We start from the raw sequence: 21,146 nt of genomic DNA, 5'->3' as shown, positions 1-21,146 counted from the left end.
ATGTTGGTGGAATTACATATTAATTTAAGATTGTGACAAAGGGATCTTTGCTGCTAAGCACACTCTCCATTTCTTCAAGCATCTTCAGTTTTTTTCCCAATGTTTGGATGTGGAGTTATTTGTATGAAATTCGATCCTTGTTTGTATCCAAAAATGCTTAGAGAAATAGTATGAGGTCTTCTGTCCATAAAGGCACCTTTGGTGCTCCTTAACAATGCACCAATTTTCCATTCATATTGTGGAATTAATACACTCCTGAGCAGGTAAAGACGTCTAAGTGGTCAGGGATGTCTTTGGGAAAAAGGAAAGGCTACATAAGTTGTAGAATTCTAATTTGTGAATATACTTAATTCAAATATATTGAATTATATAACTTTTCTAACCTTTCCTAAGCTGCTGCATTATATATAAAAATTATGGATGAAATTAAAACTTTGTAAAACTCAATAAACATTTCTGAACAATACACAGAAAAGGATTTCAAAACAATTGAAAGGAGACTCACAAGGACTTCCACAATTGAACCGACGGCACAAGGGTCCATTCCTCGAGACTGCACAGTTGACAGCTCTGGCAGTACACGGATGTCAATGGGGCATCCAGTTGCCACTTCCCCCTCATTGCGAATCATCAATCGATGCATGCCCACCTCTGTGGGTGTGAAGGAACCTCGCGCACCACCAGGAGAAGAAGATAAACGAATCTCTTGTCGAATTCCAGAAGGTGACTCTACCTCTGCAGATATTTCCTTCACACTTACGTCATCCACTAAGAAGTTAACTTTAAAAGGCATCTGAAAATAAAAAAAATATAATTTTAATGAAATAAGTGCAAAAAAAGTTTGCATGAGTTGAATAACTGATTGAAGCACTTTTCCACTTGAAAACTTATTTTTTTTTATTTTACAACTGGGTTTCTGTGCATTACATCATCATCAGGTCTCAAACTGAAGTTGTGTGCTGGATTATATACATTCCGGAAGAGGGGGAGAGGACGTGGTAGGAAATGAGTGGGGGAGGAGAGGGGGGGAAGGGGAAGGGGGGGAAGGGGAAGGGGGGGAAGACAAGGGAGACATTTACAAGAAATAGCTGAAACAGTGTTTTGACCTTGTTAAAAAACACAGTACATATAGTCTTAGGGTGCGAAATGGTCCTGTTGGGTGGATGGCGGCAGTCTCCAATAAACCATCAGTAGCCGGCACGACGACAGTAGGCCGGAATGGTGGAATACCCCCACTGAACTCACACACTGGGGGGGGGAGGAGAAAGCAATAAAGGAAGGAGGTGGTTGTGGGTCACGCGTGGACAAAATTTACCAACGAAAGTTGATGGAAAGGAGGGGGGAGGAAGAAGTGAATTGCATGTCATGGAGGAGGGGGGTTATCTTCTTTACTTGTAGGACAATTTCCAATTGTTTCAACGCATCTAATTTTCTGCATTTATTTGACACATGTAGCACTTTTAATGTAAAATCACAGGTGTGGTTAGTCTCGAGTAAGTGTTTGGCGATCATTGATGTGGTGTTGCCTAAGATCGTGCACTTCTCATGTTCCTTGATTCAGGTGTAGAAATTCCTACCCGTTAGGATTCCTACCCGTTAGGTATTAGGCCCATGTATATGGCATTACACTCACCCTGTATTGCATACACATCACTCTTCCTTGTATTGTTGATGGCATCCTTGTATTTGCAGAGGAATTAAGGGGGTGTAAAAAGATACTTGAAATTTGTCCTTCGGGAGTGCATTGGCGAAATGGTACGATGAGTTGTTGATAAAGGGGATTTTGCACCATTTTTGGGTTTCCATGGTCTGTTCCATTTGTCGGGAGGTTGTTATGTTAGTGGCAAGCTCTGTCCTTTTCTTCCGGAGTAAGGAGTTGATCAAAACCTCCTTGTAACCATTGTTGATGGCGATGCGTTTAATTATATTTAGTTCGCGGTCAAAATGTGCTTCAGGCCTGGGGATTTTGATCAACCTATTTATCATGGAGTGGAAGCTGGCTGCTTTATGGGAAATGGGGTGGCACGAATCTACGGGAATCACCAAGTCAGTATAAGAGGGTTTTCTGTGGATCCCAAACACGTGTTTACTCTCTCGAAAATCGATGGGCAGGTCAATGAAATTTATTCTCCCATCGAATCCCAGCTCTATGGTGAACTTTGAAGAATTATGCACTGTGTTTAGATATTCACAGAATTTTCCCAATTGTCTATTGCTCCCTGTCCGGCAGCATAGGATGCCATCTACATATCTGAACCAATATCAAATGTTAGCCAAAAGTATTTCTTTAGAATCTAAAATTTTTTCTTCTAATCTGTTCATGGAAATTTCAGCCAAAAGTGGGGAGAGTAGTGAGCCCATGGCTAATCCTTCCTTTTGCTTGTAATACCCTCCATTGAAAAAAAAATTGTTTTGGTCAACACAAAGTTGGAGTAGCTTACATATCTTGGTGTTTATTGAGCCGTCTACATCAGCATTGGAAAGGATGTCTTGGGCGTTATCTTACACCCAAGAGGCATTATCTTATGCCTCAATTTGTTTGCACGAGTTATTCATTCATCTTCTGATTTCCTATATCAGTTCAGAAAGGATTATGAGAATGCATTATTGCATTAGTTAATCAGAAATTAGTAGATATAGGGAAAAAGTGAACGTATGAATCATATTTTTATAGTAAAAAATAGAGATGTTACTTTCATAATGAACATTTGCCCTTTGATGCCAACCAATATCATCATTAACAAAGTCTTTGAACATGCCATACCAATCATAGCCATGTTTATTGTTCATGTCTTATTTAAAATTAAAGGAATTGCTTTATTTTCAGACTTTGGAGAACTAAATGCAGATAAACAAAAAAGCATTTTGTACATGAATGCAAAGAGATATAAATTAAACAAGAGGAATAACTTAATCAACAACGAAGAATATTCACTCGAATAAATACATTTGGAGAATTGAATTCTATTAATCTTATTTGATAATATAATTATGTGCATATATTTCAAAGGAATTGTCTCCCACATGATAGATTTTGAACATTGTGGGGATGTGAGGGGAAACATACAATTGACTATTTTGCACAGCATGTTGGAGATGCATGTTGAATACTTATTTCTAAGTGCTCATAACTTAGCTACAGCAAACATATATACCCTGGACCCATTTATATTAGATATAGAATTACATTCAATAGTTGTAAATGCAGGGTGAAACCAAAGGAGTTAATTTTAAAAGTTGATTATGAATAAGCGACAAAAATTATAAGAGAAAAATACCTGCATGTATAATTATTTGACCATGGACTCCTGCTAGATTCTAAGTGAATGGATTGGTGTCCTCTGACTGAAAGAGGTTCCAATGAGAAGAACTTTATCCTTCGGAGAATTTTTGCACAGGAAGCCTTCAAAGAGTGCTAATTACTGAGGTAAATTGAGTCTTTCATGGTATTTAGTGCCATGGAGGTATTTCCCAGCAAATTCCAGCAGCGTAAAAGGGTTAAGAGAAAGTGGGAGACCTTCATACCGGCTCATTGACTCTTCCCATATTTGAGTCAACTGAGACAGAAATTCTGTCTGAGGGTCGAGGGCGTGGCTTGATCCACTGGAAATGTGCAGCGTATGCCATTACGCCCAAGTGCTCCACGTTTCGATCAGCCATATCCTTTGCTCTCAAAATTGGCTCCACACCAAGGCGTTCACCACCACGGATGCCTAAAAATAAGTTAGATTGATAATAAAAGATACAAAACAAGAGATGCTACCTTTTGATCAGATTAACTTGTTCTCTTCATTTTATTAACTATTTTTTAAGAAGATATTGCATAAAGGATAATATTAAAATTTTTGAGATCAATATGTTCAAAGAATAAGGTAAGCATCAATTAATATGGTGTAATATTTAAAAATAATATCTTTAAATAAATTCCACACTAAAAAAATAAAAAATATATTTGATACCCTTTATGACATGAAATTTGAGACATACCCTTGGTGACCTTACATTTTTACAAACAATATTTGCAAAATGATTTCACTCTTCATAAATCTGTGCCAACCAAAATACAGTGTAACTATAATCTTCCTGAATATCTGGGACCTTTCCTTGTAGACGGGTACTAGCCTGTTTTGGTACTTAAACTAAGTGCTCATAATGATTGAACTTTGTATCCTGTATAGTCTCTAGCTTTCTCTCCGCATTCATTTCTTGTTCCTATACTGTAGTCGTCTACCTTACTACCATCTCACATTCTAACTCCCAATCACAATGAAATGTTTCCTTCCAGAGACATCCACAATTATGTCCTCTACCTAATGAATAACTGATCTTAGTACTTTTCCACTTGATATTTCCACTTATCAAGTGGAAAAGTGCTGCGATCAGTTATTCATTATCTTCGACTTCCATGGCATCACACCTGAAGCTACTCAATATGTCCTCTACCTAATCATATACCCAGTTGACTTCTTCCTCCCTATGATTGCTTAGTGACATATGGTCCTGAATTACCATCAAAAACATCGTAAAAGGAGACTCATACCACCCATTCATCAGAGAAATGGCAACTTTCAATTATCTTAAACATCAGCTCCTCATGGTGCCCCTAAACAATCAATGTTACATCAATGAGCTTAAATCCATACAAAACATCACCACAACCAACCTATATCAACCCAAATTATAGACAAAATGCTAGCAAATGAAAAGAATAAACTCAATATTAAACACACCACATGTAAACCACAAAATAAAATTAATTTCCATTCCCCACGACCCCATCCTTACCAAGGGACTCCAAAAAGTGTTCAAAAAGTTGATAGGAGCACCACACATGTAAACAAGTAAGAATCTCTCAGGGAACTTTGAAGACCAAATTCCCATATTAAAATAATCAGGGATATTAAATGCACCACTTGCCAGTGCACATGTGAATGTAGGACAAACTAGATGAAACCCAACCATCAGGTTCAAAGAGCACCTGGCTCATTACAAAAATGGTTATTTTAACCAACAAGTGGTTGTAAAACACATCTACAAAACAGGCCATGCTATGGCACTCAGCAATTTAATATTAATAAAACAAACAGACAACCTCAAACTCAACGCCACCGAAAGTGCATTTACAGTCACCAAGAAAATATTATGAAAAACAAGCCAGGCATCTTAAACAGCACACTTATACAATGGGTTGGAGATTTTAAACAAGCTAAATTTCAAAATATACCAACGGGCATTTCTAACAATGCATCTCTCTCCCCTTACCTTCCCTTCCCTCACCCCTTAATCGCCACACCTCCCCTCTCCCTTTCCCCTGCCAACTTGATCACTCACTCACTTGAAATCGAACAGTGCTATGGTACTGACGTCCTCTTGCTGTCATTCTCTTTCCTTTCCCTGTTGATGGTCGCTGGCTGACCAAAATAACCTTGTTTGAGCCTTCTGAGGTTTCTTATTATTGGCAAAAGGAATTAGCCTAATTTGCAATTAGAGGAAAACTTAAAAACTTCACTATCAATTTTTGTAGCAAAGCATATATATTACATTCTTCTGTGATTGTATGGACGGTGTACCAACATGGAAACTTAATATCATCTTGAAGATTAGGCCATTTTTGTCATTAAGTCTAAACATTATTAAATGATGTGTATGTCATCTCTTCAAGATAGAATCAGTTCAAATTGAGTAGCTGCAGGCATGATGATGTGGTGGAAGTGGAACATAATGAATAACTGACCGAAGCACTTTTCCACTTGATGAAATGAATCCTGATGATGATGTAATATATCGAAACCCGGCCATCAAAAAAAAAATTTCATCAAGTGGAAAAGTACTTCCGTCAGTTATTCATTAGAATCAGTACTTGACCTTAAATGTTTTAAAATGTTACCAGGGTACAGAAATTTATAATTAATTTATAAAAGCTTGTCCGCATTGATTATACCTGTACTATGAATATGAAATTGTTAGAAAACCAATTAAGCTTGATTTAATTTAAAATTTTAAAACTCACTAAAAATTAAAAATCTCTCCTCGGGAATCCTAATATCTAATTTTTCTGTTGTTTAAAGATTGAATTTCATGATCCACATACAGGATGGCCATTTCATTAGCTTTCAGTTTTAACTTATACAGCAACATAGATGTTATCGTTAAAAGGATACTGAAAGAAATTGAATATTTAAATATAAAAAAATGGTGGCACGAACCTAAATTGAGGTTTGTTTCCCACTGTGATGGATCACTTGACAATTTATCATATCCAGGAACTGGGCCTCCCAGTGACCTAACGAGGGAGCATAGCACCTTTCCATCATTCCATTCTCTCTGCAATAAAAGTTAAGCATTCACTAACAAATACTGATTTTTCTGTTACACTGCATATGTATTGTTAGACAATGGATCTCACTAGTTATTTAATTTCATAGTTTTTCCAGGTTTTTTCATAAAATCACACATTGTATTTTGAAATAATTTCACCCAGAACTGAGGTATTTGATAAAGATGCCTCATGTACCCGTCAAATAGGCCACATATCATGATTAGAATAACGCATGACAATGAGTAATGAAAAAACTACAGTAGAAATATGGTTGAAGGTGAAAGCATTATCAACACTTTAAAGTTTAATGCCACAAAGTATGGCAATAGCTACTTAGCTAATCAATGATGGGCAATAGTTTAATTTTTTATTTTTGGTTTGGAACTTATTACCAAGGAGGAAGAAACTCATCCACCATGGGATTTTTTGAAGAGAAAATGAAATGCTCAAAATTTTCTTTATGTTACATGCAAAACTAATGACTATACAAAATTACATCAGCAATAGGTTTGAATAATCTAATCTGAACACTCCTCATAAACTCTTCATAAATGTTATCTGGGCTTACTGAAATTGAAATACGAGCTTCAAAAATGAAATCCTTCAATAAAAAATCAGGTTGATATTTTTTGAACTGATGGACATTTTAGTTTACTGGTCATAGTTCAATTTTTCTACAAAAGTCAGAATGCTTGGCTTTTTAGAATATCATCCACTCACTAAGCCTTCAAAATTAATTTTATTAAGTCATTCACATTAATTGTAACCTTGGTAAGATAAACTGCTTTCATTATTATAAAACTGAATTCCAACAACCAATATGTCTTCCTACCAATAACATCCTGAAATTGACAGAATTTGGTGGAGTCCATAGGGTTAAGGTTCCAGATTTAATGATTAATTTTCTGTGTTATCTTAGAATTGGGTACTTAAGCCCAGCTAAGGGGGTCAATTTAGCGCATTTGTGGCTGACTTGAGGTTGGAATATGCTGGGTGAAACCTTTCTTCTGGTGAATGTTCTGGACAGGCCAAAACTCTAAGATACCTCTTGTATCTTACCTTGAAATTTTTCAGTCCACCCACGGCAGAGGGCAGCTGGGAGTTGACCCATCGCAGAGTGGCATGGAAGCCAGGGGAGTCTTCCTTCATGAAGTATGACAAGTAGGTCATCCCAGACAGCTCATCAAGGAAGGGTGATGCCAAGTACTCTGGCTCAAGCACCATTGGAATGCCAAATTCACGTCGTGCCAATTCCATGGCTCGGCGGCAGTTTCCAACGCTACAAATGATTGTGAGTGGGTGCATTGCAGGAAATGTTATTTCTCATATCAAAAAAGACTTTGCATAAAAACTGCCAAGAAATATATATAACCACACAATACATTCTTTATGAGGTACTAAGAGCCAATTCGGGAAGGTCCAGGAATCAGTAAAATACTTTCACCAACATATACGTACGTCAAGGGATAACAAACCAGTGAACTGAACAGCAGCCATGATAAAGAGTCAAATGGTCTCCCAAATGAAAAGGTCTGAAGTCCAATTCATGGAGATGGTTTGGAGACGCTTATGGCTAGCTGATCTGTCTCCAGCTAAAACTTTCTCTCTAAAATTCATTTATGGCTGGATTGAAGGGCAGTTCCTTGAAATTATCCTGTATTGTCATGGGTGACAAACACACCCATGCCAATACAGGATATTACACACATCCATATCTTAAAATGTTATTAATCCTCCTCCCCAATCACCCAAGGCCCCTCTAATTCTCCTAAAGGCCTCAACTCTTCTAAAATGGATCTTTGGATCATCAACATGAAATTTGAGAAATACACACCAGAACCAGCAGGACTCTCTCTTCCCATGAGCAATGCAGGATAGTTAGTATGCAGGGTTGGAGATGACAAGTACCCCACTTGCCATTTACAGAATCTAGGGAATAAGTAGTTTTACTGCATCAATTTTACACTAATTTCGTGTGTTTTGTTGGCAAATCCCTTCCTGCATGGCCGCATGGGATAAACATACAATTTAGGCAGTGCATACTACAACACTCCCTTCTATGTTTTGTTGTATTTTCAAGCTCCCCTTTCCCTCACCCCCTCCATGGGGGATGATGCCTCACACCATCTGCTGCCAACAGCAGGGAGCCACATTCTCTACCTGTGACTTTAGGGGTGGGAACCATTAGTTTCATGGCCTTGAATCAATAGAACTTCCCACTTCTTGCTTCCCAGTTCCACATGACCTGTCTCAGTGTGGTGGAGATCGTATTGTACCAATGGTCATGGCTCGTTTTTATTCCCTGTTTTTCATACAACAAAGAATTTTTTAGTGGGTGAAATTGACAATTGTTTGGTACTTAGTTTTCCACCACCATGAAGATAGATTGGCATATTTTAAGGGGTAGTGAATCTTTTTTCCCTTTTACTAACCATTTTAAACAACCTTCCTCACCCCTATCCCTTACCCTTTTCACCGGGTGCTTGCACTGCTGCCACACACTTTTTTGGTGGATGGCGGGGTATGAATGAAGCTGTAGATGCGGATCTCTAAGGTACATTAGAGGAACTACTCTAATTCATGATCTTAAATTCCTATCTATCCACTTACGTTAGAAGCAAGTTACTTTAAGACATGTTGAGGGCTTTACAATGAGCAATGTTGCAATAATATGCAATATTATGCCCTGATGACAGGCTTCAGCAAATGAAATGCTTCACTCCTGCACTTCATTACAAGTAGCACTGTTATTATTATGTATTAATGGTATTATTTTTCCGATTTTTATCATAATTATAAATTCACAGCACAGGCACTAGTCTAAAAATAATGTTCCCATTGTTTAATGACTATTAAGTAACATATGCAAATATAATCAGTAATAGACGAGAATTGATTTAGTGCAGTGCCATTATAATCAATACCTAACCCTTTAGTCAATACCATGCAAATATTCTCCACATTAACTAGATAGCATTTATGGCTTTGTGCCTGTAATAGTATCTGTGAGTAGGTTAGTTTCAGAAGCAGTGTCTATTTCCTCCAAATGTTTTCTCATTAAATCAATCTAATGGTATTTTTTTGCATTTATAACAGGTGCTCTGATTAAAAAGGAAGACAGAGGAATTTGCACCAGCTACAACAATTAACGACTAAGGGGACCTCCAACCCACACCAATGGCCTGAGAAGACTAATGAAAAGGCACTGATGATGAGAGGGGCCACAGGTATTTGAGGTTAATGTCTTTATTTGGAATTGCTTTTCTTTACACCATTAAGGTACCAAAATTTCCTAAGAGAACTGTCTTGTTAAGCAGTATATTCTCTGCATTGATGAAATGCAGGTAAGGTCTTAACTTGAGTTGGATAAGGGATTGAAAAAGTGTGTGGGAATCATTTCTCCAGATGGCCAGAGGAGGTGATGTGAAATGGCAACTAGCAGCCCGTACCACAACTTTTGTACTCAGGGGTTTGGCAATTCATTGGAAGCAAGTCATTGGCTAACTACCGACAGGATATCCAGTTGAAGCTCCATTTCTTTGGGAAGTGATAAAAAGGTGCTGGTGAGGCCTGTATCTGCTTCTGAACTGCATGTCATTTATATCTCCAGTGATATGAGGAGAAAAAATACAAGAGTGTGGGGTTATCTGGGAATTAATTCCACAGGATACCAAGCAACCAAGTGTACTTCCCACCCTGTCTCAAAGGTCATGTTCTTTCTCCAAGAGCAAAGGGAAAAGCATCTAATATGTAATCCCAGAGGGGGGTGTGGAATAAAAGACAATTAGCAAAAATAGCATTCATGGTTGATGGAGGAATAAAATATTCTCAAAGATAAACTATTTTGAATGACTAATCCATACCCTTATAGGTTACGACATTTACTTATAGGAGGTTGGCAGTCTTCTACTAGTAAAACAGCATTAATGATGGTAGAGTAATCTCAGTGTGAGAAATAGTTAACTTTGATAAATAATTAGAAAATATTGTTTTGGACACAGTATTGTAGATAAACAATAAGTGAGAGCTATAAATTGAAAAACAGTAAAACTTTTCAATTGTACAATGGCTTCCGTTAGCCCCATGCCATGACTAAATTTGCCATTTTCACATTAAAATTTGCAGCAGGTGTCTTTCCCAGGAGGATTTTATCTTTCTGCCTAACTTGATCAACTATTTTGCTTCTAATTTTCAGCATTTTTCTTCCAGTTGAAAGTTTCATTGAAGATTATATTACCACGTAGCCTGTACATGAGAGCATGGCAATTTCTATCCCCACCACAGCACTGATTCAAATGATGGAATACATTAAATATGTGTATGCACCCAACTAGAGGGATCTTAAATGCCACAGGCAGGGTATCCCCAAACCAAGAGGGAGGGGACGCATCCGCCTCTGTGCCGATGGGTTTCTTCCTTGGCTGGCTGCTGCAGCAACCGCCACTCTTGGAAGTGCAGCAGGGTGACTGGAAGGAAAGGCAGGCCACTCACCTGTCCCTGGAGTCAATCTCCCTCCAGTGGGAGAAGAGGCCAGGGCGGCAGTAGTCAAGGAGAGCAGAGAGCAGCACGCCGCTGTTCCAATCAGTCGTGAAGTTGCTCACCCTTCGCTCGGGGATGACAGCCTGGGGAAAGATGAGATACAGGTAGATTCTTGGGAACAAAAGGGTTTGAGAGGCACCCTAATTCAACTATGTACCATTACTTTGACGAAGACATCCATTGGACCCTGATTTTCTCGGTACCATAATTTATAGGGAACTGCTTATGGCACAGGATACTAAACAACCACCTGTGAAAACACACCCACGTCACGTGCTGCAAACATGGTGGCAAACTAATATTCGATTTGCTGGCTGTGATGGTCAGTGAGTGAATTTTCTATTCACTCACTGACCATCACCGCCAGCACAAGAAAAACGAATATGATTTCTGATATGTCATATGTCTGATGTGCAGATATGTATCAATGTCGGCCGTGTTCTGTTTGACAAAGTCTATTGTATGCCTACTCAATGATAGTAAAATTATTATTATTGGGAGAGTGCATGAAAAGAGAGGCCCCAAGGAGGACACTCGCAGGAGGGAGATGGGGACTCTTCTGATGTACCCCAAGGCAGGGTAGTTTACTGGAGGCTACATTTAAGGAAGGGTAAAGGCTAGGCATCACAGAGAACGGTCAAGGTTGAATTAGAGAAGTAATCCTTTGGAAGACAATAGTGTGAGGAACTATGGGAAGGAATGAGGGGATTGAGGGAAGGGGACATATATATTATCCAAATTGGTAAGTGCCTGCTGATGCATTTTCCAATCCTTGGATTTACTACCTCTTATTTCATAACATTTCATGATTTAATCTATTATAATGTAAAACCTATTTCATGAAGAGCACTCATTTTCATTGTCTTTTATTTCATACTTATTTATTCTTCTATTCCATTTTACCCTGAGGTGCTGAGTCATGGCCACTGAGTTCACTTCTGCACTGGTGGCCATTGGGAATCTAATGGGCTTTCACCTTGTACGAAGGAAGTTGCCTTGAAGTTTCATCTAAATTTGTTTACTGTGGCACAACTAGATACATCTTTCTTCAAATGAGGCAATGATAAACACACTATGTGCTCATGAAAATGTTTCTACAAGAATTTTTACGATGGTGTTCAATATGTATTAAGTGCACTTCATTTCAGGTGTAAACTAGATGACAAAATACTCAATTGCCGGGTGTTGTGTTGGCACCCTTTTTCCTCTTCTCCCGCCCTGCTAAAGGGATTCCTCTTTTTTGATTGGAAAAGGGAACCTCTTCCTCCTCAAGTCAAGGAATAGGCTCAATGTTTCCTTCTCGACTGCATTGCACATACCTGATGATTCCACAAGAGCAAAACCAGTCGTGGAAAATAGAAATCTATTTGTTTTTTTATTGTTCTTTCATATAAATTGAATGAACAGAGGAAAATTTACATAAACATCACACAGCCTACTCAATTCCTTGACCTGTGTCCCAATCACAGGCCACCAATGAAGGAAAACAAATGCAACTCTCATGCATGCAGTGGCAAGCCAAACCATTGGTAATTCAAATTTCATGCCTTAAGCTAGTCAAGCAGTTGCAGTCCTTTTCTTTTTTGCACACTGTGACCCATCAAAGGTATTTCTAGAAATTAAAAGAAAACTTAGAAAACTAAAAATGAACCGCTGTAGGAAATTTGGCATATTACATGTTGATATCTGCCAACATGCAGACAAAGCAGGTGATCTACATCATGGGAAGATAGCCATTGAAAGAGATGGGTGAGAAATATTGAAAGCCCAAGACATATACTTACTAGGGCAGAAATAATATAACAATGTTAATATCTGAAAAGTAGCCACTCAAAGATTTTCATTTTTCATTGGCTCTTTTTTGTTTTATTGAATATCTATGGAAATGAATTCAAATTATCATAGCCTTAGATTGCTCATAGATTAAGGGAAGGCAACCGACAGCGTAGGTCTTTGGTGTCATTAGGGTTGGACGGGAAAGGAGGAAGGGCGGAGAGAAACCTGGCACTGGCATTTAGCCTATTCTTAACGAAATTTGCCAGGGGGTCCAGAGTTAAACGTCCAATCTGAAAGATGGCATACTCACTAATAGTGCTCTACACAAAATACCTTAAGTAGCGATCAGGATACCACTGAAAAAAATCTGCCAGCTCCAGGGTTCAAACCCGGGCCCTCTTACTGGGAAGACAGCAGTTTAGCTACCACGCAATCCCAATCCCCGCAATTGATCATAAGTGACGACAGGGCAGCCTGTCACTCAATATGGGTATACTGAAGTGATTCTGAATAAGCATCAATCCAAGAGAGATAGGATCACTCACCTGCAGCCATGCCAACATGAGCTTCTTGGGCGGGAATTTCGACCTTCCGATTTGGTAGCGGACGATGAGCGACCAAATAAGACCCAGAATGAGCTTAAGGTTTCCATTAACGATGTCAATATTACCTGGAATGAGAGGACCAAGTCGTTAAGGGTGATACAGCCTTACCATGGAGACGCCATCATCACAAGAACAAGCAAACCATCAAGCAATGATGGGCTCTGGTGGTGAGGGAATGTTAGCGTGCTCACCAGAGGTCATGGGTTACATTCCCTCGTGGGCTGGCTTCCCTCCACCGAGGGATGGGGCATTCATTGACAACTGAGGTTTAGTTATCCAGTTAAACATTTCATTCAATTTCACTCAATTTGGTGAATGAAATTACATTACAATACATTGCATAAAATATGCTAATTTTTTAAAAACCATCTCCAACTAAGTTAAAAAAAGGCATAGATGGAGCATATTTTAAAAATAAAAAGATAACCGATTAACGGCTATTTTTCAAAATGAAGGTTTCAAAAAACAGATTTTTATTACCTCGTATCACAGAACAGCATAACAGCTAAATAAAGTAATCTGAATGTTAAAATTTTAAATGAGTACATTTCAAAGGCCAAAACTTTAATTTACCCCACTTTTCAAATATTATCTCATAACCCTCATGCCTTAAATCCCACGTAAACTCATTGTCTCATAAATTTCATGTAAATTGCATATTCAGCAATTTTTGGAGGATTGCTTTTCCATTTTGGAAAAAACTACTTTTCTAATGATTTTTTGGCAGTGACAGCTTGTTCGTTGCCATAATGATTCTGAGGGTAGAACCGGCGTAAAAAGAGTAGTTGTACATTTTTTCAATAAAAACGTAACGAAAAATCTAATAATGGTTCCTTAAAGTTTTGAAACAGTCCATTGTTTAACCATTACGATAGTAAATTTTCAAATGTTTGAACTTTTATAGCTCCACATCTTTGACTTCATTCATTTTTTTATGGTCTCACATCGTATAATTTGAAATGATTTGTATTTTTTAATGGGATAATATTTGTCTATTTCACAAAGAAAAAATTAAAATGCTTTTCAGTATTAATCAGTAATATCAATTTCCGACATATTTACGTATTTCACTAATTTACATTATTTTTGTTTTAAGTTTTATTTTCCGCCCAACGGAGTTCAGCGCAAACGAAGAGAGTAGAAAAAAAATCGTGAAATTAGAGCTACCGTTTAAAACTGTAGTGTAAGCTTTGAATGGATGAGTCAATTTTTTCCTAACAGTTGCTGCAGAGTCTCTGAAATCTTTGCCCTAGTCAGTGGGGGCAGTCATTCTTTTCAGCTGTCATTGACAAATATGTTTGCAACATATTATCTCCAAGCCATCCCCATGGGCTACGCCTTGACGTGGTGGAAGGGCTTTTGAGCTCCGATGACTCCTGAAGCTGTGCTGGCGGTAGCAATGGTATTTGTTCCTGGCAGAGTCACCCATGCCAGATAGGTCGAAGGTTAAAGAAAGAAGCAGGGTAGCAAAGGTAGAAGAAAGGGAGTCCGCGCAACTTCTGTTCTTCAGTGAGACGGCTGCATCATCACGCAATGGCCACCCCAGGAGGGTGGCCATTGCGTGATGATGTCACTTTAAAAACACTATTGAGAAGGCAACGGGAAATCGCCTCCATCAACCGTTCCATGCTACTTTGGTGGATATATATCAGAGTACGAGTCCCGGGAACCACGAGATTCGGCCGGTTGGGGTTCGTGTGTCGTGCTCGGCGGTGGGAGAGAGAGAGAAGGCAATCGCAATCTCGCGAAAACCTGTGCAGCGAAATCGAGAGTGGTAGCAAAAAAGACAAAGCAGAAGAGGACTGATCGACATAGAAGAGGGACTTGAGAGAGGAAAGAGGGAATCTTAAGAAGATAGAAAAATAGGGAAAACAGAAAGAAAGCGATGGAGGGAGGATATATACGAGATAGATATATATATATATATTAGGGGAGGCCCCCCCCATGGGCTACAACCTTGACGTGGTGGAAGGGCTTGCGCGTTCCGATGACCCCTAGAGCTGTGCTGGCGGGAGTAATAATAATTGCTCCTGGTAGGGTCCCCATGCCAGATAGGTCGAAGGTTAGGAGCCAGACGAAAGGTAGTCCACGCAGCGTCTGTTCCTCAGTGAGGCGGCTGCATGGCGTCTGACCCCAGTGGGGCGGCCAGTAAGTGATGGTGTCACGTTAAAAACACTATTGAGGAAGGCAACGGGAAACCACCTCAATTATCATTCCCAAGATAAATATGATGGTCACTAAAGAGATTTTGAGTCCTGGAAACTACGGGGCTCAGCCAAATCAACCGCGTGTCGTGCCTGGCAGCGGGGGAGGCAAGGCTTCCGCGGTCATCAACCCAAGAAACCCTTGCAAGGGAAAACCGGCAGCAGCAGGACAGAAGACGCAGAAGAAGAAGACCAAATCAGTTAGAATAGGAACGTGGAATGTAATGACAATGATGAGGACAGGGAAATTGGAAAATATTAAGCGAGGGATGGAAAGGGTAAAAATAGATATTTTAGGTCTATGCGAGGTGAGATGGGAGGATAGCGGGGATTACTGGAGTGATAAGTATAGAATAATATGCAGCGGCCGGCACGAGAGCCAACGAGGGGTTGCTATAGTATTAAATAAATAGGTAGGAAGATGCGTTGTTTACATAGAACAGGTAAAGGATGGAATATTGCTAGTAGAGATTAAAGCAGAACCGACGAAATTGGTTATTATTCAGGTATACATGCAACCGAGCAGCCATACAGAGGAAGAGGTTGATAGTATATACGATCAATTAGAGGACATAATCGCGTGTGTTCCCGCCGGGAAACATTTGATAGTGATGGGGAATTGGAATGCGACGGTAGGCGAAGGAAGACTTGGTGACGAGGTGGGGGACTACGGTTTAGGCACGAGGAATGACCGCGGGGAGAAAGCAGTTGAGTTCTGCAGGAGACAGGGGTTAGTCATCACCAACAATTGGTTTAGACACCACAAAAGATGCAAGTATACATGGAAAACGCCAGGTGACTCAGAAAAGTCCTTGCTAGATTATATTCTGGTTAGACCTTGGGTTAGGAAGAGTGTGATAAATTCGCACAGATTCCCGGGAGTGGATGTGGACTCTGATCACAAGTTAGTTGTTATGAAATGTAGCGTTCGTTTCGAAAAGATAAGGCAGGGGCGGCGGGTTAGAAAATGGAATGTAGAAGAATTAAATGGTTTGAAAAGGAAGGAGTACAAACAGGCGGTAGAGGAAATCATGGAGGATGGTAAAGCGCTAAGTACTATCGAAGAAAAATGGGAAAGTATCAAGAAAGGGTAATCGGAAGCTGCTAAAGACACTATTGGAACCGTTAACGCTAAAAGGACTAGGAAACAATGGATCACGGATGAGATGATTACAAAGATGGATGATAGGAGAAAATGGAAGAATATAAATACAGAGTTAGGCAAAATGAAGTACAAAGAGATAAACAATAAATTTAAGCGGGCAAGAAATAGGGCAAGTGAAGCAAGGTAGAAGACGCAGTGTGAGGATATGGAAAGTTTGCAGAGGAAGGGTGAAATTGGTGCACTGTACAGCAAAGTTAAATCTTTATCGGGAAGTAAGAAAGGGAGATCAACGATAGCAGTTAGAGATAAGGCGGGTAAGTAATAGTTGACGCAGGAAGATCCAAGAGAGATGGAAGGGATATATAGAAGAACTGAATAGTAAAGAACTTAGAACAACAAAGTTAGACATAGAAAGGGAGCATGACGTAGAGGAAGATAGCTTAGGTCCAGGCATACTCCACCACGAGATAGAAAGGGCATTAAGAGAAATGAAGCTAAATAAGGCCGTGGGGTGGATAAAATTCCTGCGGAACTGCTGAAATATTTAGACAAATGTGGGAAGAAGAGGCTATATTGGTTGATTCGTAGTATCTATGAGGAGGGAATCTGGCCGGAAGACTTTGTGAGATCAGTTTTAGTTCCTATTCCGAAAAGGATAAAGGCTACATCATGTGAGGACTACAGGGCAATAAGTTTAATATCCCACGCAGCTAAAGTTGTTCTCAGGACCATAAACAAAAGGATAGAGAGTAGGGAAAATGATTAGTTTGGGGATGATCATTTTGGGTTTAGGAAGGGGAGAGGTACGCGTGATGCCATTGCAGTAATGAGATTATTAATCGAGAGGAATATAGAACACAACCAGGAGGTATTTGCCTGTTTCGTAGATTTCGAAAAAGCGTTTAATAGAGTGAATTGGGAACAACTAATGAGTATATTGCAGAAAATAGGAATATATTGGAGGGAAAGGAGGCTAATCCGCAACCTGTACATGTCTCAGACTGCTCAGGTGCGAGTGGGGAACGGGGAGTCCGGTTGGGCAGTGTTAGGAAGAGGTGTAAGGCAGGGTTGCCCATTATCACCGTCGCTGTTCAACCTGTATGCAGAGGAAATGATTAAAGAGGCATGGGAAGAACTGGAGGTAGGAATGAGAGTGGGCGGGGAATTCGTAAAATCATTTAGGTTTGCTGATGACCAAGCTTTAGTTTGTCAGTCAGCCAAGGGGCTGCAAGCATTGCTTAGTGAATTGGAAATTCAGTGCGATAGGTATGGGATGAGAATCAATATTAATATAACAAAGGTTATGCGATTTTCTAGAAAGAAAAAGGCTAATATAAACATTAAAAAAAGAGGGCAAAAACTGGATCAGGTGGAACAGTTTACGTATCTCGGTAGTGTTTTGGACTAACACGGTCAAAGTAGTAGGGACGTACGGAGAAGAATTGCGTTAGGCAAAGAGGCTTTCACAAGGAGGAGGGAGTTGATGACGGGGAAGTTGAGTAAGGATGTTTTGAAAAGACTCATAAAAACTAGAGTAGGTGGATGTTAAACCAAAGGAAAGAATGGCTATTAGAGATTTCTTTGAAATAACAGGATACTCGCTTGAAATGGAAATTCTAAACTATTCTATAGCCATCATTTTAAATATTTTGTATATATTTCCATGACCGAATAGCTCATTCAATTGTTCTCCAAAAAATTCTAACTAAAAGACAAAGGGTTTCGGTTCCAACCCAATTCTTCTTGAAATTTTTCAATTTTTACATTCAAATTTTCTCGGGCTTGTCAGGTGAATTACAGCATTTTAGGGACATGAAATCGGATTTACATGAATACATTCCTAAACATCCTCGCGTAATCTCATTTTTCGATGGGGGCATTTTCTTTTTTAAGATCCAACATGGTCGCTGAGAATAAACATGGTCGTGCGTGTATTGACTCCAAAAACCCATTATAGTTCATTCAATTTTTCGATAGTATCCGCAAGATACACACAACAAAGAGTCGCCTGTCATTGTTTGTCTAGGAAATATTGAAGTAGCTTGCTATTGTTATTCTGAAGAAAATCCTTAACTTCATCTTTCAGTTCAAGCAATCGTTGAAGCATTTTTCCACGTGGCAAACATCTACGTTCATTACTTGACGAGGAAGCTCTTTATACAGGTAAACCTGTCCCATTTCAGGGTACAGCATCGCAAACAATTTAAATCTTTTGCTGTAATTACATTCATCTCTTGACAGCATCACACAGTACTTAATTTCAGGTTGTATCTAGGTACTTTCCACCTGAGGATTCTTCATGCGTAATGTTGTGCTAAGAAGTTTTGTATGGTGCAATCTCTTTCACTTCATTATTTAATCCGATGTTTTCATTAACCTTTGTACTATCTGCACAAATCGCTCTGCAATGTGTCCATAAAATTAGGCTTGTTTGAAAAAACTTAATATGAATTTTGAAAATTTCCTCAGCAGTCGTTATTCGCTAAAACTCTCAGATTAAAATCTCTCTTAAAATATCTCTCATAATCAAGAAGTTGAGCAGGTTTTTCTAGATCAGTTGACTCGTCCAAATCAATCACAAAATATGGGAAAATTGGGGCCTTCGAACCCGTTCAATTACACGGGAAGTAGTACTGTTGGATAAAGGAACGCCTCTTAAACCGCTATGTTTTTCACCAGGAATGATGGAAGGCATTTTTGTAGCAGCTAGCAAAGGGAGAGTTTCACCAATATGTGTACTATGCAATTTTTTTCCGTTTGCCCGAACTGATTTGAAACTTCTAATGCTACACTAAAAACGTTTTCGGAAGCTGTTGCATACCTGCCCATAAAATTACTCTGAATTTCTAATGCGTAAGCGTTTATTTCAACGAGGCTCACCCTAGCACATCACATGGGCATGCTTCGTCTCCAAGAATCTCTCGATCTTTGACGCTTTCATTATCTCTCTCAATTAGATTAAAAAACTATTGCACACCTCGGGCATTGTTCTCTATTTTTCATAGTATGAGTAAAACCATTAATGCAATGCTCTAGGAATATCCTGACCCTCTTGTCCGTTCCAAACGGGGACGATTCTCGAAATCCCATAAAAGCTTTTGCGTCGGCTTGAACATGTGGGCAACTTGTCTCCAACCTTTTCAACGCCTTACCAACTGGACAAGGCCCTCAAACTGGCCACCTGTGGAGTCACTTTTTTCAACAATTTGTCTATCTTGATGATATTGCTATTTTATTCTTCACGTCCTATTATTGTAAAAAAATATATTTTATAAGTGATAAAGTATGCATATATATTGAAAATATGGAAATTAGTGCAACTAATAATCTCTACTCCAAAAGACAAAAAATCCCACTTTGAAAGGGAGGAAGAAGGGAGTGTGTGGCTGACAGAGGTCAATGTGAACGGTATAAAACACAGCTGAAATGCGGGAAGTAATAGTGCAAATATAGCTTTGTTTAGGTGACTCGACTACTTAGACCACTTGCGCCTTGCTGAGAGATGGATAGTCGTCGCCTTTATTTTGGGACGGGATTGAGACTATGGAGTCTCTTTTACCGCCTCACCCCAGAGAAGAAAAGGAAAGGAAAATGGAACGTGTGAAATATGGTATTTTTTTGATCATGAATCATGTACATTATTAGTTTTCAACTAATAATAGAGTAAAAAGTCTTAAAAGGAACCTGAATAGGTACGAAGGTTTCCTTCAAAATCAAATTACACAAGATATGGCTTAAGGGTTATCACCAAGGGTATTAGGGACTCTTCTGATACTTAATATTTGCGCTCTGCCTCATACTTTTTGTGCATCGTTGGAAGGTGGTGAACAGTCAAAAGGGAATCGCAGGCATCGTGCCACGGTTCGACTTTCTCTTCCGTGAAAAGAGACGCACGGGTGAGATCATAGTGCCCCATCCTAAGGCGTATGGCGATGACCTCTCGCCGGCATCTTTTGATGGAAGACGTCCAAGGCGAGACTTCGGGTTTTACAGCCCGATGTCTATTGCCGTTTAATGCACGCTATGCTGCGCGCCAATCGGCAACCGATATACTATGTAGCTCCAATCTTAAATCCTGTGCCGCTACGGATTGTAAATGCAAATGCCACTAATTTGGTGCTTTTTTGCCACTATATCAGCCATTACAGCTATTTCAGCATACCCTGGAGCCAACGGGAATAAATTTTTAACATTTCGATCTTCCAATTCTACGAATGTAGGAGAGTTGACGATCCTCTGGGTTAAAGAAGAAATATTTAGAAATGGATTGTAATGCACCGCACAAATTCGTGCAGATGAGAAAGCATATGGCATTACCGTGAGTTTTGCAAAGGGCGATTTCCATCGCTAAGTGCCCAGACGTGAAAATGCTACAAAACAGATAAACGCACTGCTGCAATAATATGGTGCAGGTTCAGCAACGCATAATACCTTTGTTGGTCCTCCGCTGCAATGGAGAACACTTGTGTGCAGCGCGACAAATGAAAGCGGCAGTCCAGACGGGAAATGGCGGACACGTGAACTGCCCTTCGGCTTTAATTTTCGGCAAAGCAAAACCAGCTTTCAACATGGAATAAATAAAACGAATTCCGAGTGGC

The 21,146-nt window shown here is 39.4% G+C and overlaps 1 protein-coding gene across 2 annotated transcripts in view; it reads right to left on the bottom strand.

The window, feature by feature from the left end:
- The window catches only part of jbug (filamin-type immunoglobulin domains fbug), a 258,097-nt gene that overhangs the window by 150,524 nt on the left and 86,427 nt on the right, over positions 1-21,146 (bottom strand). For both annotated transcript variants that reach the window (XM_071586389.1, XM_071586391.1), the window contains exons 3-8: positions 13,180-13,304; positions 10,811-10,941; positions 7,379-7,598; positions 6,207-6,324; positions 3,526-3,713; positions 506-793 (exon numbers count right to left, since the gene is read on the bottom strand). In XM_071586389.1, coding sequence (XP_071442490.1) covers positions 506-793; positions 3,526-3,713; positions 6,207-6,324; positions 7,379-7,598; positions 10,811-10,941; positions 13,180-13,304 — 1,070 coding nt within the window. The remainder of the gene's footprint in view (positions 1-505; positions 794-3,525; positions 3,714-6,206; positions 6,325-7,378; positions 7,599-10,810; positions 10,942-13,179; positions 13,305-21,146) is intronic.

This window comes from Hetaerina americana, unplaced genomic scaffold, assembly GCF_022747635.1.
Source record: "Hetaerina americana unplaced genomic scaffold, ioHetAmer1.1.p SCAF_22, whole genome shotgun sequence".
NCBI lineage: Eukaryota > Metazoa > Arthropoda > Insecta > Odonata > Calopterygidae > Hetaerina > Hetaerina americana.
The sequence above is the reverse complement of the archived record's forward strand: the minus strand, read 5'-3'. Positions and strand labels throughout refer to the sequence as shown.